This window comes from Syzygium oleosum, unplaced genomic scaffold, assembly GCF_021117445.2.
Source record: "Syzygium oleosum isolate NSW1041296 unplaced genomic scaffold, Sole_v2.1 Sole_v2.15, whole genome shotgun sequence".
Classification (NCBI taxonomy): Eukaryota; Viridiplantae; Streptophyta; class Magnoliopsida; order Myrtales; family Myrtaceae; genus Syzygium; species Syzygium oleosum.
The window spans coordinates 2,227,699-2,241,756 of NW_026607499.1; the positions used below are offsets into that span (position 1 = coordinate 2,227,699).

General features: G+C 43.1%; 4 protein-coding genes across 5 annotated transcripts; 1 reads left to right on the forward strand and 3 right to left on the reverse strand.

Annotated features, from left to right (window-relative positions):
• Positions 1-1,283: 1,283 nt before the first annotated feature.
• On the forward strand, positions 1,284-3,826 carry LOC115678115 (abscisic acid receptor PYL9-like). Of its 2 annotated transcripts, none has more exons than XM_030601421.2 (3): positions 1,284-1,648; positions 2,572-2,787; positions 3,226-3,826. In XM_030601421.2, exons 1-3 carry the CDS (start codon positions 1,523-1,525, stop codon positions 3,442-3,444), a joined length of 561 nt encoding a protein of 186 aa, XP_030457281.1. In that variant the 5' UTR covers positions 1,284-1,522; the 3' UTR covers positions 3,445-3,826. The 2 variants fall into 2 exon arrangements, with proteins under 2 accessions (XP_030457281.1, XP_056174179.1); XM_056318204.1 differs by having other exon boundaries at positions 1,536-1,674.
• Positions 3,827-4,394: 568 nt separating this feature from the next.
• Positions 4,395-7,803, reverse strand: LOC115678114 (pentatricopeptide repeat-containing protein At4g01030, mitochondrial). Its single transcript, XM_030601420.2, has one exon. It carries the CDS (start codon positions 7,589-7,591, stop codon positions 4,778-4,780), a length of 2,814 nt encoding a protein of 937 aa, XP_030457280.2. The 5' UTR covers positions 7,592-7,803; the 3' UTR covers positions 4,395-4,777.
• A 1,103-nt stretch (positions 7,804-8,906) lies between these two features.
• On the reverse strand, positions 8,907-11,305 carry LOC115668137 (protein WHAT'S THIS FACTOR 1 homolog, chloroplastic-like). The gene has a single exon (XM_030589641.2). The coding sequence runs from the start codon at positions 10,852-10,854 to the stop codon at positions 9,277-9,279; it is 1,578 nt and encodes a 525-aa protein (XP_030445501.1). The 5' UTR covers positions 10,855-11,305; the 3' UTR covers positions 8,907-9,276.
• Positions 11,306-12,227: 922 nt separating this feature from the next.
• Positions 12,228-13,520, reverse strand: LOC130140062 (pentatricopeptide repeat-containing protein At4g01030, mitochondrial-like). The gene has a single exon (XM_056318424.1). It carries the CDS (start codon positions 13,518-13,520, stop codon positions 12,228-12,230), a length of 1,293 nt encoding a protein of 430 aa, XP_056174399.1.
• Between the last annotated feature and the right edge of the window lie 538 nt (positions 13,521-14,058).

Genomic DNA, 14,058 nt, shown 5'->3' on the forward strand with positions numbered 1-14,058 from the left:
GAAAAACATGGTGTACGGATTACGTAGATCAAATTATCTCTCCCGTCGATCATGAGAGCTCCGCAACAAGGCTTAAAGTGGAAACGAGCGATTATGGATAGGATGAACACGCGACGCTCCTGCATTGGAGGAAAGATTCAAGTTGGGAGCATCTCAACCGTCCCCGTGCGAGGCGATTTGTCGGTGGAGAGTGGGGGTGAGCGAATAAGGTCTCTTATGATGATCTTGTTGTCCCTCCGCAAGAATTTGTCCATCGCCAATTGCGTTCCACCACCTCCCCACGAATCGCGAAAAGGAGCCCGAGAATATACCACCACTTTGGAGTGGCACTCCAGAAGAAGTGCATTCTTTCGCTTTTCACCTAGTTCTTTGGCTTCACTTGCGACCCTCATTGGTTTAGTGCGCCCCATCAATGGAAAAGACGTGCAAGTAATGCATTATAGGGCGGCGCACCAAACTTGATTACAGACTTACGTGGATCTCACTCACTTTTACGGTCCTTCGCAGATTGATTCGATTCGTCGGGCTTCTGTAGTGTCACAGTTACTCTTATTGTTAAGTAGGCGGGCTGGAGGGTTGCCAAACCGATTCTATCATCCCGTCTATGCGTGTGCGTGGGTTCGACGACCCTTGCCCGAGCAATTTAAGGGTTGCCCGACCTGCACTTGTACCCGGCGAGGGTCGGTGGCCAGTTGTAGCGGCCTCCCAGCCACCGCCTTTCTTTCTCTCTGTCCCCTCTCGTTTTTCCTGTTCATTCCTTATCACCTTAGCAATACCCAAATGGTAATTGACAAAAGCAAATTTAATTTTTGGGAAAATGATACAAATGGTCCAAGAATTTTAGTTCAATGTACAATGTAATCCATGAATTTTTAATTTATTTAATGTGATACTTGAACTTTAGACCAATGTGCAATGTGGTCCATGAACTTTTAATTTGTTCGATATAGTCCATTAAGTTTTGATACCTTTTCAATTTAATCCCTGAACTATATGAAAATGTTTAATATTTTTCTCGATCTTAAATTACTGAAATGACTATATTTAACATTTTCATATAGTTCAGGGACCACATTGAATATATACCAAAAGTTCAGGGACCACATTGAACTAATTAAAAATTCGGGAATCATATTAAATAAATTAAAAATTTAAGAATCATATAAATTATTTATGTCATTAACACTTAATTTTTCATGGTAGCACAAAATTTGATAATGCATGAGGTGGCGGGTCCGAGTGGCAGACCGCGTTTTTGTGGGGCTTTAAAGGCAACACTACAAGAAAACAAAGTGGGCGGTTTGGTTAGGAGGTTTCCCATTGGACGATTCTTGATATCCTCCCAAGCTAAGCTAACCAACCAGATCACTTTAGTGCCGTCTTCTTCCTGTTCTACTTCTTCTTTTTCTTCTGCTTCTGCGTCATCCATCTCTCAGTTTCTGCAGCTCGCGTCCCCTTCCTTCTCTGCACAGTGGTGACGGTGGACACCTCTTTCTTTGAGTTCGATCCATAAGCCTCGGAAATGAACGGTGGCGACGCGTCAGGGGTTATGGTGGCCCAGTACATCAGGAGGCATCACAGGCATGAGGCCGGAGAGCGGCAGTGCACTTCGGCCGTCATCAAGCACGTCAAAGCTCCTGTTCACCTGGTATGTGCTCGACACCCACCCTTGTTGTGCATCGTCAGCTTTGCTTGCTTCTTGATGGGAGCAGTATGGACTTCTTTAGGAAGGGTCCTTGCTGTGAATCGTCAGCTTCTGCTTTCTCTCTCTTTTTGCTCTGTTTTTATCCGCCTTCAATCTCTTTGCTGGTTTCTCCAAAGAGTTCGTTTTCCCGAATTGGCTTCTTCGAGTTTCGATGGTCCCATAGAAAAATTTCGCATGGGGTCTTTCCCAAATGCTAAGTTTTTCTTTTTCTGATGAATTGGGTTGGAATGTCGAGATCATGGTTGTAATGATCTTCCTTTTTCGAGCATTCCACATCATTTGCGGATTTATATACATGTATTCTCACCTTAGCTATTAGCTTAAGCTTTTGAGCCAGAGTGATTCCCACGTTCGAATTGGAGATTTGGCTCTGCTTTCATCTCGCTAAACTCAAAGATGAGCAATCATTTTTTTTCTTCTTGATAATTACATTAGTCTTTTAATTAGCCCAAAACCTCGAATGCAAGTGGAAAGTCATGACCCACTCCAGGCTCAAATCATGTAAGTCACAAGTGTAAACTAATCAAACTTTGACAACCTCCTCCTCTGCATTAGTTATCTGGGTTCAAATCACACAAGACGAGTAATTTTTTGTGTTTCTTTGAATTAGTTGTCTGGGTTCTTGAGCTTATTTGATGAGAAAGATGAATTTCTCTTTGTTCTCAATAGTATCTTCCTTCTCTTTTGGCCATTTGATGGTTGTAGTTGTATCCTATAGCGAAAAAAGATGGATAATGCAGTACAAGAACGCATGAATTTTGTCTGGAACTTTGTTTAAGGATAGTTTTCTTTACACTCCAAATGAAAATTTTCTTTGTGCTTTTTCTCTTCATGCTTATAAACAAAATACTTTACTCTTTCACTAGGTGTGGTCCCTGGTGAGAAGATTTGATCAACCTCAAAAGTACAAGCCCTTTGTCAGCCGCTGTATCATGAAGGGTGATTTGGGCATAGGGAGTGTTAGAGAAGTGAATGTCAAGTCCGGGCTTCCAGCTACAACCAGCACTGAGAGATTGGAACTTCTTGATGATGAGGAGCACATCCTTGGCATTAGAATTGTTGGCGGTGATCACAGACTCAAGGTGACTCCTCTAATCGCCTCCTCTTTAGCTGCATTCGCTTTTTGGTATTTATCTAGTTCCTGCTGATTTTCTACAAAAGAAAAATTTCCATGCAAATAAACAAATTTTCCTTGTTTCTCAATTGAAATTGACAATCAGCGATCCTCCGTTCTCTGGTTTTGGCTCTATTGTGGTTTGTTTGGTGTTTGCCATCCAAGCTGTTGGGACTTCTGGCTTCTTTCAGCCGTTTAGCATAAGAGAGCATGTCCTTACTTGTTTATTGAAATAAAGAAAAGGGTTCATTGTAAAGTATGCACGTGGGTAGACTACTAGCATCTAATAATGCACAATAGTACTAGAAGATGAAGGCAGAGTATGACTTTTGTTAATGGAAACATAGTAACATTGCTGTCTCCACCTTATTGTGATTTAACACTAGTTATTTCCGCAATTCTGCAGAACTATTCTTCAATTATGACTGTCCATCCTGATATGATTGAAGGCAGGCCAGGGACACTGGTGATCGAGTCATTTGTAGTAGATGTGCCTGATGGGAACACGAAGGATGACACATGCTACTTTGTCGAGGCCTATATCAGATACAATCTCAAATCTTTGGCTGAAATTTCAGAGAGAATGGCTATTCAGGACCGAACTAAAGCTGTAAACAGCTTCTAAAAGCTTTATAGATAGTCACGAGCAGCGCTTTGATGTCGTCACGACTAGTGGATGCTTTGGGAGCTCTGCTGTCAAAATAGCTCTTCTAGAAAGCATTTGCTTCCGCTTGCTTGTTTTCCTCCCTTGGAAAACGTGTCTCCTCGCTTGGTCACGTTTTAAGGGAGACATCAAAGGCAATCTTTTGAATGGCTGGAGATAAGGGGTTTTGTCCATGGAAACGGTGTTGATGCTGGTTTGGTGTTTGTAAATATTGACATGGAAGTGTTGCACTATCCGCATTGCTGGCGTGCATATGCGCAGGTTTAAATTTGTAGGTAGGCTGCAAGAGTGAACTCTTGAATGACAATCTTGCTTCCTTATATGTACATAGTTGTTTCCGTTAGATGATGCTGCTGCAGCTTTTGCAATGTGATGAGCTTTCGTACATAGTGGAGCTTGCGGTTCGTCGATAAGGACTCACAGTACATATTTTTGGATTTCCCAAGACTACACGATAATCATCATAACAAGTATGGTTGTGCATCCGAAAGTGGATACTAATAGGCTACGAATGATTGTGCATACAATAAATAATGGGGTCTACTATGATTGTACCGTAGTTGACGTAAAACGGAAACCTGAATGGAGACTATGCCCAATCTGCAATAATCTGCCAATTTGAGTTGGAAATGTTCCAGGTTTCTACATGCCTTCTCCAGTGTTGTTGGCCTTGAGGATGTGTGATGCTGTCTCTACAAAGTTTTGCCTGCTTTTGGTAGATTAACCACGTTAGTGGACAAAATCTCGGGAAGGGAGCAATCGACTTGCAGAAGGAAGAGTAAACAGAATAGGATCGTAGTTTCCTTCTCATACCCTGTTGTTTATCCGCTCATTATCTTGTAGGGTTTCAAATCTCTTTCCCCATTTCAAGACTATAGTTAGTAAAACTCATCAACATCTAGGATTCTGGATACCATTCAACACATCTTTCCCATTTAACCTTCTTCCTTGATGACGAACTAGACCATCTATTCAAAGCTTGACTGATGACCCTGTACAAATGAAGTGGCAATATGAAGTCCATTCTTCGTACTTCAAAGTCTCAGAAGTTCTATATGCAAGCCTTTTCGTTTGTAACGACCCTGTAGTATGCTCGGAGTTGGAATTAGCCCAATGAAGACGGGGGAAATTGCTTGAGTTCTCACATATTGATCACCAACTGCAGCTTAGCTACTCCTCTCTCCCCATTTTTCAATCTAATTCTGTAGCTAATAGCCAATAATGATGTGAGTTTGACACGCGATCATGTCAGCAAGGCTTCAAGAGAGTTCATCAAAGCGAGTGAAACTCTCTGTTACCAGCAATCCTTACAGGAGCAGTTTCCTTTGCTCAAATGATGAAAGCGGACACCGTCCTTGATAACGATCTCACAGTTTTGCAACATGGAGATATACTTTGCCACAGTGTGACAATCAGAACAGATCCTAGAGCTCTTAATCACCCTGATAGGAGCACTGCCTTTTCTTTTCATCAGTCCGTAAGTGATTGCCAGCTTTTCTGTGTGACTTAGCAGCACCTTTTCTTTCTCAACATCGTCAATATTCTGATATACACAACTGACATCAGGCACATACCCCAGTTTCTTAATTTGGGAAATCAACTGATACAACTCAAAATAAATCTCTCCACAATCAGGATGAGTACTCTGCTCTGCAGAAAAATGATGTACAGTGCGATCAATTTGTATCCAGCTCCAAGCTTGTGTATGTTTCACCCCTGCGCTATTCATCAACTCTTTGACATGAGCAACATCCTTCCATCGGTTTGACATGGCATACAGGTTCATCATTAAGACATAGTTAGCAGATTTATCGGGCTCCAGTTCAAAAAGATTCTCTGCTGCAATCTCTGCATACTCAATATTCTCATGAATTCGACTGGAGCAAAGAAGAGCACCCCAAATGGTAGCATCTGGCTTTAGGGGCATCGATTGAATGAAATCCCAAGTCTCGTCAAGGTAGCCAGCTCTCCCAAGAAGATCTACCATGCAAGAGTAGTGCTCCACTTTTGGGGTTAAATTATAATCTCCGCTCATTTTATCAAAAAATTCCCAACCTTCATCAACTAAGCCCGAGTTGTTACAAGCAGAGAGGATCGCTGTGAAGGTTATAGCATCTGGGGTTATACCATTGCTGCACATCGCATGAAAGAGAGAAATAGCCTCTTTTCCAAGGCCGTATATGGCAAACCCCATGATCATGCAATTGTAGGATGCCAATGAATTTTTATGAATCCTCTTGAAAACTTTGTGGGCACTTCTCCAGTTGCCTGACTTATTGTACATGTCAATGATTGCTGTTGCTACATAAACATCTCGAGTCACACCAATTTTTACACTGAGGCAGTGTATCTCTTTTCCCTTTTGCAGTAGAGAGAGGCCTCCACAGATTCGAAGTATGGTGGATATGGTGGCAGCATTAGGCTCAATACCTTCTTCTTGCATTCGGATGAAAAATTCAAGGGATTCCCTATATTTTCCATTCTGTGAACACCCTGATATGAGGGCAGTCCAGGATATCACATTAGGAGTCAATCCAGAGAGCTTGATCTGATGAATCATGTCCAAAGCCTTCTCAGTGTGGCCCCACATTGAATAGCCAGAGACCATACTATTCCATGTCACTATATCGGCTTTAATTCCTGCCTCTTCCATTTGACCAACTAAGTTTTCAGCATCTTGAAGATGACCCTTAAATGAATACCCAGATATCAATGAATTCCACGCAAATATGTTTTTGCTCTTTAAGTTATTGAAAACTGCTCGAGCAATGTCCAGGCAGTCACTTTTCACGTACATGTCCACTATTGAAGTTCCCACATATACATCATAATGAAGATCATGCCTCATCACATAACCGTGTATTTCCTTCCCATGAGGTAATAATCCCAGTTCGATGACTGACTGGAGACCACAGGTTATGGAGCTCGAATTCGGTTGAATTCCAGAAGTTTGCATCGTGCGCAAGATGGTCAGGACGTCCTCGTAGGAGCCATTAAGAGTATGCCCTGACAAAAGGCAGTTCCAGGTTATAATGTCCGGCTCAATTGTGGAAGATTCCAGCTTATGGAAGTGACTCCATGCATCATTTAGAAAGCCAAATGAGGCAAAAGCATAGATAATGGAATTCCATGAAGTTAAGTTATGATCTTCCATCGAATTAAAAACTGCTCCAGCACGTTCAAGCTCTCCATTTTTGGCGTACATACTGATGAGAACGTTGCAAATTGGCACGCTTGATTCCATTCCAAACCTCAAAACATGGGCATGAATTTGCTTTCCTTGTGCGAGGGCTTTCAATTTGCCGCAAGCTTGCAGCACTCTGACAGTCGTTGTGCATTTCACCTTCATGCAAGAATACTGCATATCTCGAAATAGCTCTAAAGCTCTTATCCACTGCCCCTGCTTCATGTTCAACTTAACTGCTTCATTCCATACAACATCTTCTCGCTTCGGCATTTCGTTAAACACTTGATTGGCACGCTCTATGCCCCAACATCTCTCATAGAAGTTCATCAGGGCACGCTGGAGATGAGCATCGGAATCAAGGGACGTCTTGATCACAAAAGCATGAATCACTACACCCAACCACAAGTCCAATACACAAGTGCAAACTCTCAATGCAACAGTGAAGATCCTAGCATCAAAGACCATTCCTTTACAACGCAAGTCGTCGAATACCTCAAGAATCTGGACAGGCAGTTCCCTGAAGTCCTTCAATTCCTCCGAGAAAGAGTTCCATCCAACGTTGCTTCTGGCTAGGCCCAGCAAGAGAGCTAACGCGGCTGATCTATGATCTCCAAAGTTCACGTAATGCCTGATCAGGATCTTCACCAAGTGGTCATCAAAACTCCACTTGCCAGGCATTTTTATCATCTGGGCATGGATCATCTTCACAGACGCCAAAGAGTTGACCCCACTAAAGCCACCCACCACCGCGGGGACACTCGAAGGGGAAAGCTGCAAAGCGTAGGCTGGAGTTGCCGTACAAGGGGCAGTGTCACCAAGAGCAGGGCACGAGAGAGAATGGCATCTGAGCTTGGGGTTCTGGGTCTGAGGTTTTCTAAGGAAGAGTGTGTTGGTCTGGTGAAATGGAGGGAGTCCGTCCATGGCGGGTTACGTGGGTCGTTATCAGTTGGTCTCAGAAGAAGATGGCAGTTACGAGAGTAGCGCCACTGCCAGTGAGGGGGCTGCATTTGGAGTTGAAACTGCGAAAAAGAGCCAAAATAGGTTCCGAACTCTTCTTCTTCACCTTTGTGGATAAGCTGATAAGGTTGGTGCAATCCCAGAAGACGATATTTCTTTCCTTTTTTTTATGCCAAGTCTGCTTGACAGTACCGGAAAAAAGTTAAAGCTACCCTCCAAAATTTGCAAAATTGTAAGATACTACTTTAAATTTCAGAAAATTATGAAAAAAATTACATGTGATTCTACACGTCAATGTTTGAATAATTTGATAGGTTTCAAATATTTCGCATCACAGAAATGTCAAGATGGGAAAACCGCGAAGTTATGAAAAAGTCAAGTTGAAAGATGGAAAGTCCGACCGCCAGTGCTCCTTTCCCATCGTCGATGAAATGAATTCCATGCCAGATCGGTGTGATGGTTGTAGCAGATGAAGGTGTGCTCTGTGTCATTAAGGTTTTCTGGTGGTCTGGGAAATAACATCAGTGGTAACTTGTACGTTACCAAAGCATGTTGCAGAATCAACGGCCACAACATACATTGGACTCGTACATCCTTATGCTTCCGCAGTCTCCCTGCGACTCTCTGATAGTTTACTCTGTATACCTTCCGTGTCACTGTCCTGGGGTGTCTTTGGTTTCTTGGCTGGCTAAGATGAAGAGATTGTTTGATCTTCACCAATTTCTATTTGGACGTGAAAGTTGTAACTTTTGCTTTTAAAACTTTTGGCACCAGATTTGGTGTATTGGTTCACATGCAATATTTGAGGTTGACCTGTTTGTTGGCCGATCGCAAGGTAGGAGGTTTCCAGTCCTCCAGCACCCTTACCACAATATATAGGAGTTCATAATCGCAAATACTCTCTCTCTCTTTCTCTTTCACATGTGCACGCAGGCGCACAGAGAAGCTTACGGGCACAACATGAGTTCCACTCGGTAGTTGAGAACTGAGGAATATGCATCGGTTGTTTTGCATAAGAGATCTTTCATCAGGTTCTTCTGATACTTTCAGTAATTCCTTGAGGATGATTCATCTAGAATTCCGAAATGTTACTAAAGTTTTCTTTATGTGCTTGAGCTAAGGATGAAAATCTGCTTTGGAAGAGGAAAGAGCGAACCCCATTGACTTCCCACCCAAAAACTTGGGTTGAATTGTATTCATGAAAACACCGGCGAATGACATTAAGCAACATAGACCAGAAAAGAAACATGTTCTACAAACACATACATTCCACACTATCTTTAGGCACAGGAAATGAAATTGAATATGTATTTCATCAAACTGCATCATGGGAGGCCCCCACATTGTGAAAACAAAAAGATTAGCATCTTCCATGATCTGTGTTCAATATACCTGACCAGAAGTACGTTCAGATCTGATTCATAGATCATTCCAAAACCATAAAACTGTGTACATTCATACCCAACTTTTTATGAAGCACTTTGCTTACAGCAACCTAGAGGAAGAAGTAACAGCAAAACAAGTTGAGAGCTCTGCAAGGTAGTTACTATGGTGGAACTTCAATTTACAATCAAAGACCCTCACAATTGGTCTTAAGATCTTGCTAAATGTATTGGCTAGTTTGCAAAATATGTAGTTCAACAATAATTTCACCAACGTTGCCTTGGCCGACCATCAGGAAACACAGGAGCAAGCACTTTCTGATCCTTGTTTCTCGAAGTATCAGCCTTGCTTATCCGCAATTTCACACTTCCAGCATCATCAGTAAAATCTGGTGGTGCATTATCGTCTTCATCAGTCCAATCATCATCAGAATCCCCATCATCATCCTCATCATTGTCATCATAAAATCCATCATCCTCATCAATTGCATTATCAACATCAGGCCAGTCTTCCTCATCCTCTAGACCACTTTCACCCTCTTGATCGTCAGTTCTCTCTGCTCCATCATCACCTCTTCTAGAAGCATTCCTCCTCGGGAACCTAGGAACATTAACAAGTGAACGGAGCTTTTCTTTGATGAGCAACAGCCGATCTTTCTCTATCAAGTGAGAATTGCGATATGCTTCCCGGAGGAAAACCGAATCCCTTTCCCCCTTCAGAGACACATAGAACAAATCAGGATGCCTGATCAACATTCCTCTCAATTGCTGAGAGAATCTGAATTCCTCTCTAAAATGAGTGAGGTGATCAACCAGAGTTCTTTTCTCCACAGTGAGGCTCAGGATCTCGTGCACAACCCCACAGGCGTGCTTCTCTTTCTCTGGAGTACCCGGCCTAATTGCTGAAAAATCAGAATAGGGAGATATATAAGGCATGTCCCGGAACTTACCAATCCTCCTCATCTCACCCCTGGCCAGGTTGAGACCCTTGGGTAGCTTCACTCTGTTGAACTTGACAGGCCGATCGATAATCAAATCTTTCTCCTCTAACTCCTTGGCCCTGGTTTCCTCTTCTGAGAGCTCAGCAGCTGATACTGCAAGCTCGGGGTCCCAGTGAGTTAGTTCCAAGGCAGGGCCTCGTGCTGTTGCCACAACTCTGAAATATTGTGGATAACGGTGACAGATTGTATCGCGAAATTCCAGAGGAAGGCCAAAATCAGTCCTCAGATGAGCAATCTTCTCCATCAGTATACGCTTCTCGAGAGACATCATCAACAGCTTCCTAAGCTTCAAAACAAGCATATCCTCCATCTCATTCCTCACCCTCAACTCCTCCAAGTACAGCCTCTCAGCTTCCGCCGTCAGCTTGAATTTCAGCGAGTACACTCCCTCCTCGACAATCTCAAACACAGCCGGAAACTTATGCAGCAAAGCAATGAACCGCCTCTTTTTCGTCAACCCGAGATCCCGCCGATACTTCCCCAACTCCCTAAGCGACATGGTACAATCAGGCTGGCTCACTAGGATCTTCCTAATCTTTAACACCAACTTCAACTTCTTGTCCCTTTGGATCACATTGTCGAGGGGTAGCTCCTTCCTCCTCTTAACCACAGCTCTCACGGGCCAAAAGGGTACGTAACCCTTTCTTGAATTATCACCAAAAGCCCCACCCTTTCCAGGAAAAATTAAACTGCCTCCCAAGAATGGAGTTTTCTGGGTGACCAGTGGGGAGACCCGCAAAAGGGGTCTCAAAGGAATTCTGGGCTTATCAAGAAAGTGATGCAAAAAGGGTACAGGAGCAGTTGCCGAGCATTTAGGCGAGCAAAACAACAACTTGGGGTCCATAGTTATGGGAGTTTAATGAGCCGAAGGTACCGATGAACATGCGAATCAAAGCATCTATGCATGGAAGATACAGAGCTAAAGTGAATATTGCAATTGAGAAACACAGAGAGAAGCGAACAAGATGACTCACCCCGCCTCCGCTTGTGGAGAGCGAGTTTTGGTTTGCCGGTGTCGTTTTGTGGTGGGAGTTAGCCGATGGTATGGGCCATTTGGTGGCCGCGGTTTGGCGGTCGTCGAGGGGTGAGCCGGCGACGGTTGTGGTGGCCGGAGGCAGGATGAGAGCCCCGTATGGGCGGTCGGCGGTGAGAGCGTGAGCCCAGTGCCGGTCGTCGGAGTTGGCGGCACGCGTCGTCGGTCGGAGGCAGAGAAGCGTTCTCGATGGGGTCTCGGTGAAGAACAGTATGAAGAAGGGGAGTTCTGGGCAGAGGGGCACGAAGGGGATGAAGAAGAGCAAAAAAAAAAATAGAAAAACAAAAAGAAACAAAAAAAAAGAGAAAAGAAAAGGAAAAGAGAAAAAAAAATATATATATAAAATCAAAATTTGAAAACTCGGGCGGGTCGGTAACCCGGGTCGGGAATCCGGGTCGGATCGGGTCGGGAGACTCGGTCCGGTTTTTTTTTATTATTAATAAAAATATACGAAAATTCAAAAAATAAAAAAAATCGAAAATGTTTAAAAATCCCAAATTAATTAATTAATTAAAAATATTAAAAAATTCAGAAAATTCAAAAAAATTTAAAAAATAAAAAAAATTCAGAAAAATTCGGAAAAATTCCAAAAATATCAGAAAATTAGAAAATGTTCAGAAATCAGTTTTGGGCTTAATTTCACTAGATTTTAGGTTAAAACTCAAAAAAAAAAAGTGAAAAATGAGAAAAACCCTCTAAAAAATTCTCAAAAATCGGATAAGCCATTAGGGCTTTACCTTAGGGCTTTTGATTGCATTTTCTTTTTAGAGACGATGCTAGATCGCTGGTTGTTTATTTTCTTTATGATTATCTGGTTGTGCACTGTTAATATATTGATTGTTGTTTTCTATTTTTAGAACGGTTAGGCGGAATCTTAGTTTTTCGATAGGTCGCCCGGTATGTTAGTTTGCGAACATTCAAGTTTAGATACCGAAAGGGCACTAGTTAGATCGCTAGTGTAATCAAGTCCCCGAATTTTGAAATCTCTGATTTTCGCACGTATCGAGATGATACTCCCGCGTTTCGATCAGAGTTTCTAGCCAACCTTTGATCATGGCTAGTGGCGACTCCAATCGTATACTTAAATTAGACAATTCTCGTCGCGAGAGCTATGAGGCTTGGGAGTGCCTCGATCATTGGATTAATGAACCATTTGGTTCACCCTTCAAACGAACCATCGTTGTTCATATCCATCGACAAATACCTCTTGGCCTAAACTCGATCTTTGGCGGGGTAGGTCGCGACAGTAATAATCCCAGTTTGATGACTGACTGGAGACCACAGGTTATGGAGCTCGAATTCGGTTGAATTCCAGAAGTTTGCATCATGCACAAGATGGTCAGGACGTCCTCGTAGGAGCCATTAAGAGTATGCCCCGACAAAAGGCAGCTCCAGGTTATAATGTCCGGCTCAATTGTGAAAGATTCCAGCTTATGGAAGTGACTCCATGCATCATTTAGAAAGCCAAATGAGGCATAAGCATAGATAATGGAATTCCATGAAGTAAAGTTATGATCTTCCATCGAATTAAAAACTGCTCCAGCAAGTTCAAGCTCTCCATTTTTGGCGTACATACTGATGAGAACGTTGCCAATTGGCACGCTTGATTCCATTCCAAACCTCAAAACGTGGGCATGAATTTGCTTTCCTTGTGCGAGGGCTTTCAATTTGCCGCAAGCTTGCAGCACTCTGACAGTCGTTGTGCATTTCACCTTCATGCAAGAATACTGCATTTCTCGAAATAGCTCTAAAGCTCTTATCCACTGCCCCTGCTTCATGTTCAACTTAACTGCTTCATTCCATACAACATCTTCTCGCTTCGGCATTTCGTTAAACACTTGATTGGCACGCTCTATGCCCCAACATCTCTCATAGAAGTTCATCAGGGCACGCTGGAGATGAGCATAGGAATCAAGGGACGTCTTGATCACACAAGCATGAATCACTACACCCAACCACAAGTCCAATACACAAGTGCAAACTCTCAATGCAACAGTGAAGATCCTAGCATCAAAGACCATTCCTTTACAACGCAAGTCGTCGAATACCTCAAGAATCTGGACAGGCAGTTCCCTGAAGTCCTTCAATTCCTCCGAGAAAGAGTTCCATCCAACGTTGCTTCTGGCTAGGCCCAGCAAGAGAGCTAACGCGGCTGATCTATGATCTCCAAAGTTCACGTAATGCCTGATCAGGATCTTCACCAAGTGGTCATCAAAACTCCACTTGCCAGGCATTTTTATCATCTGGGCATGGATCATCTTCACAGACGCCAAAGAGTTGACCCCACTAAAGCCACCCACCACCGCGGGGACACTCGAAGGGGAAAGCTGCAAAGCGTAGGCTGGAGTTGCCGTACAAGGGGCAGTGTCACCAAGAGCAGGGCACGAGAGAGAATGGCATCTGAGCTTGGGGTTCTGGGTCTGAGGTTTTCTAAGGAAGAGTGTGTTGGTCTGGTGAAATGGAGGGAGTCCGTCCATGGCGGGTTACGTGGGTCGTTATCAGTTGGTCTCAGAAGAAGATGGCAGTTACGAGAGTAGCGCCACTGCCAGTGAGGGGGCTGCATTTGGAGTTGAAACTGCGAAAAAGAGCCAAAATAGGTTCCGAACTCTTCTTCTTCACCTTTGTGGATAAGCTGATAAGGTTGGTGCAATCCCAGAAGACGATATTTCTTTCTTTTTTTTTATGCCAAGTCTGCTTGACAGTACCGGAAAAAGTAAAAACTACCCTCCAAAATTTGCAAAATTGTAAGATACTACTTTAAATTTCAGAAAATTATGAAAAAAATTACATGTGATTCTACACGTCAATGTTTGAATAATTTGATAGGTTTCAAATATTTCGCATCACAGAAATGTCAAGATGGGAAAACCGCGAAGTTATAAAAAAGTCAAGTTGAAAGATGGAAAGTCCGACCGCCAATGCTCCTTTCCCATCGTCGATGAAATGAATTCCATGCCAGATCGGTGTGATGGTTGTAGCAGATGAAGGTGTGCTCTGTGTCATTAAGGTTTTCTG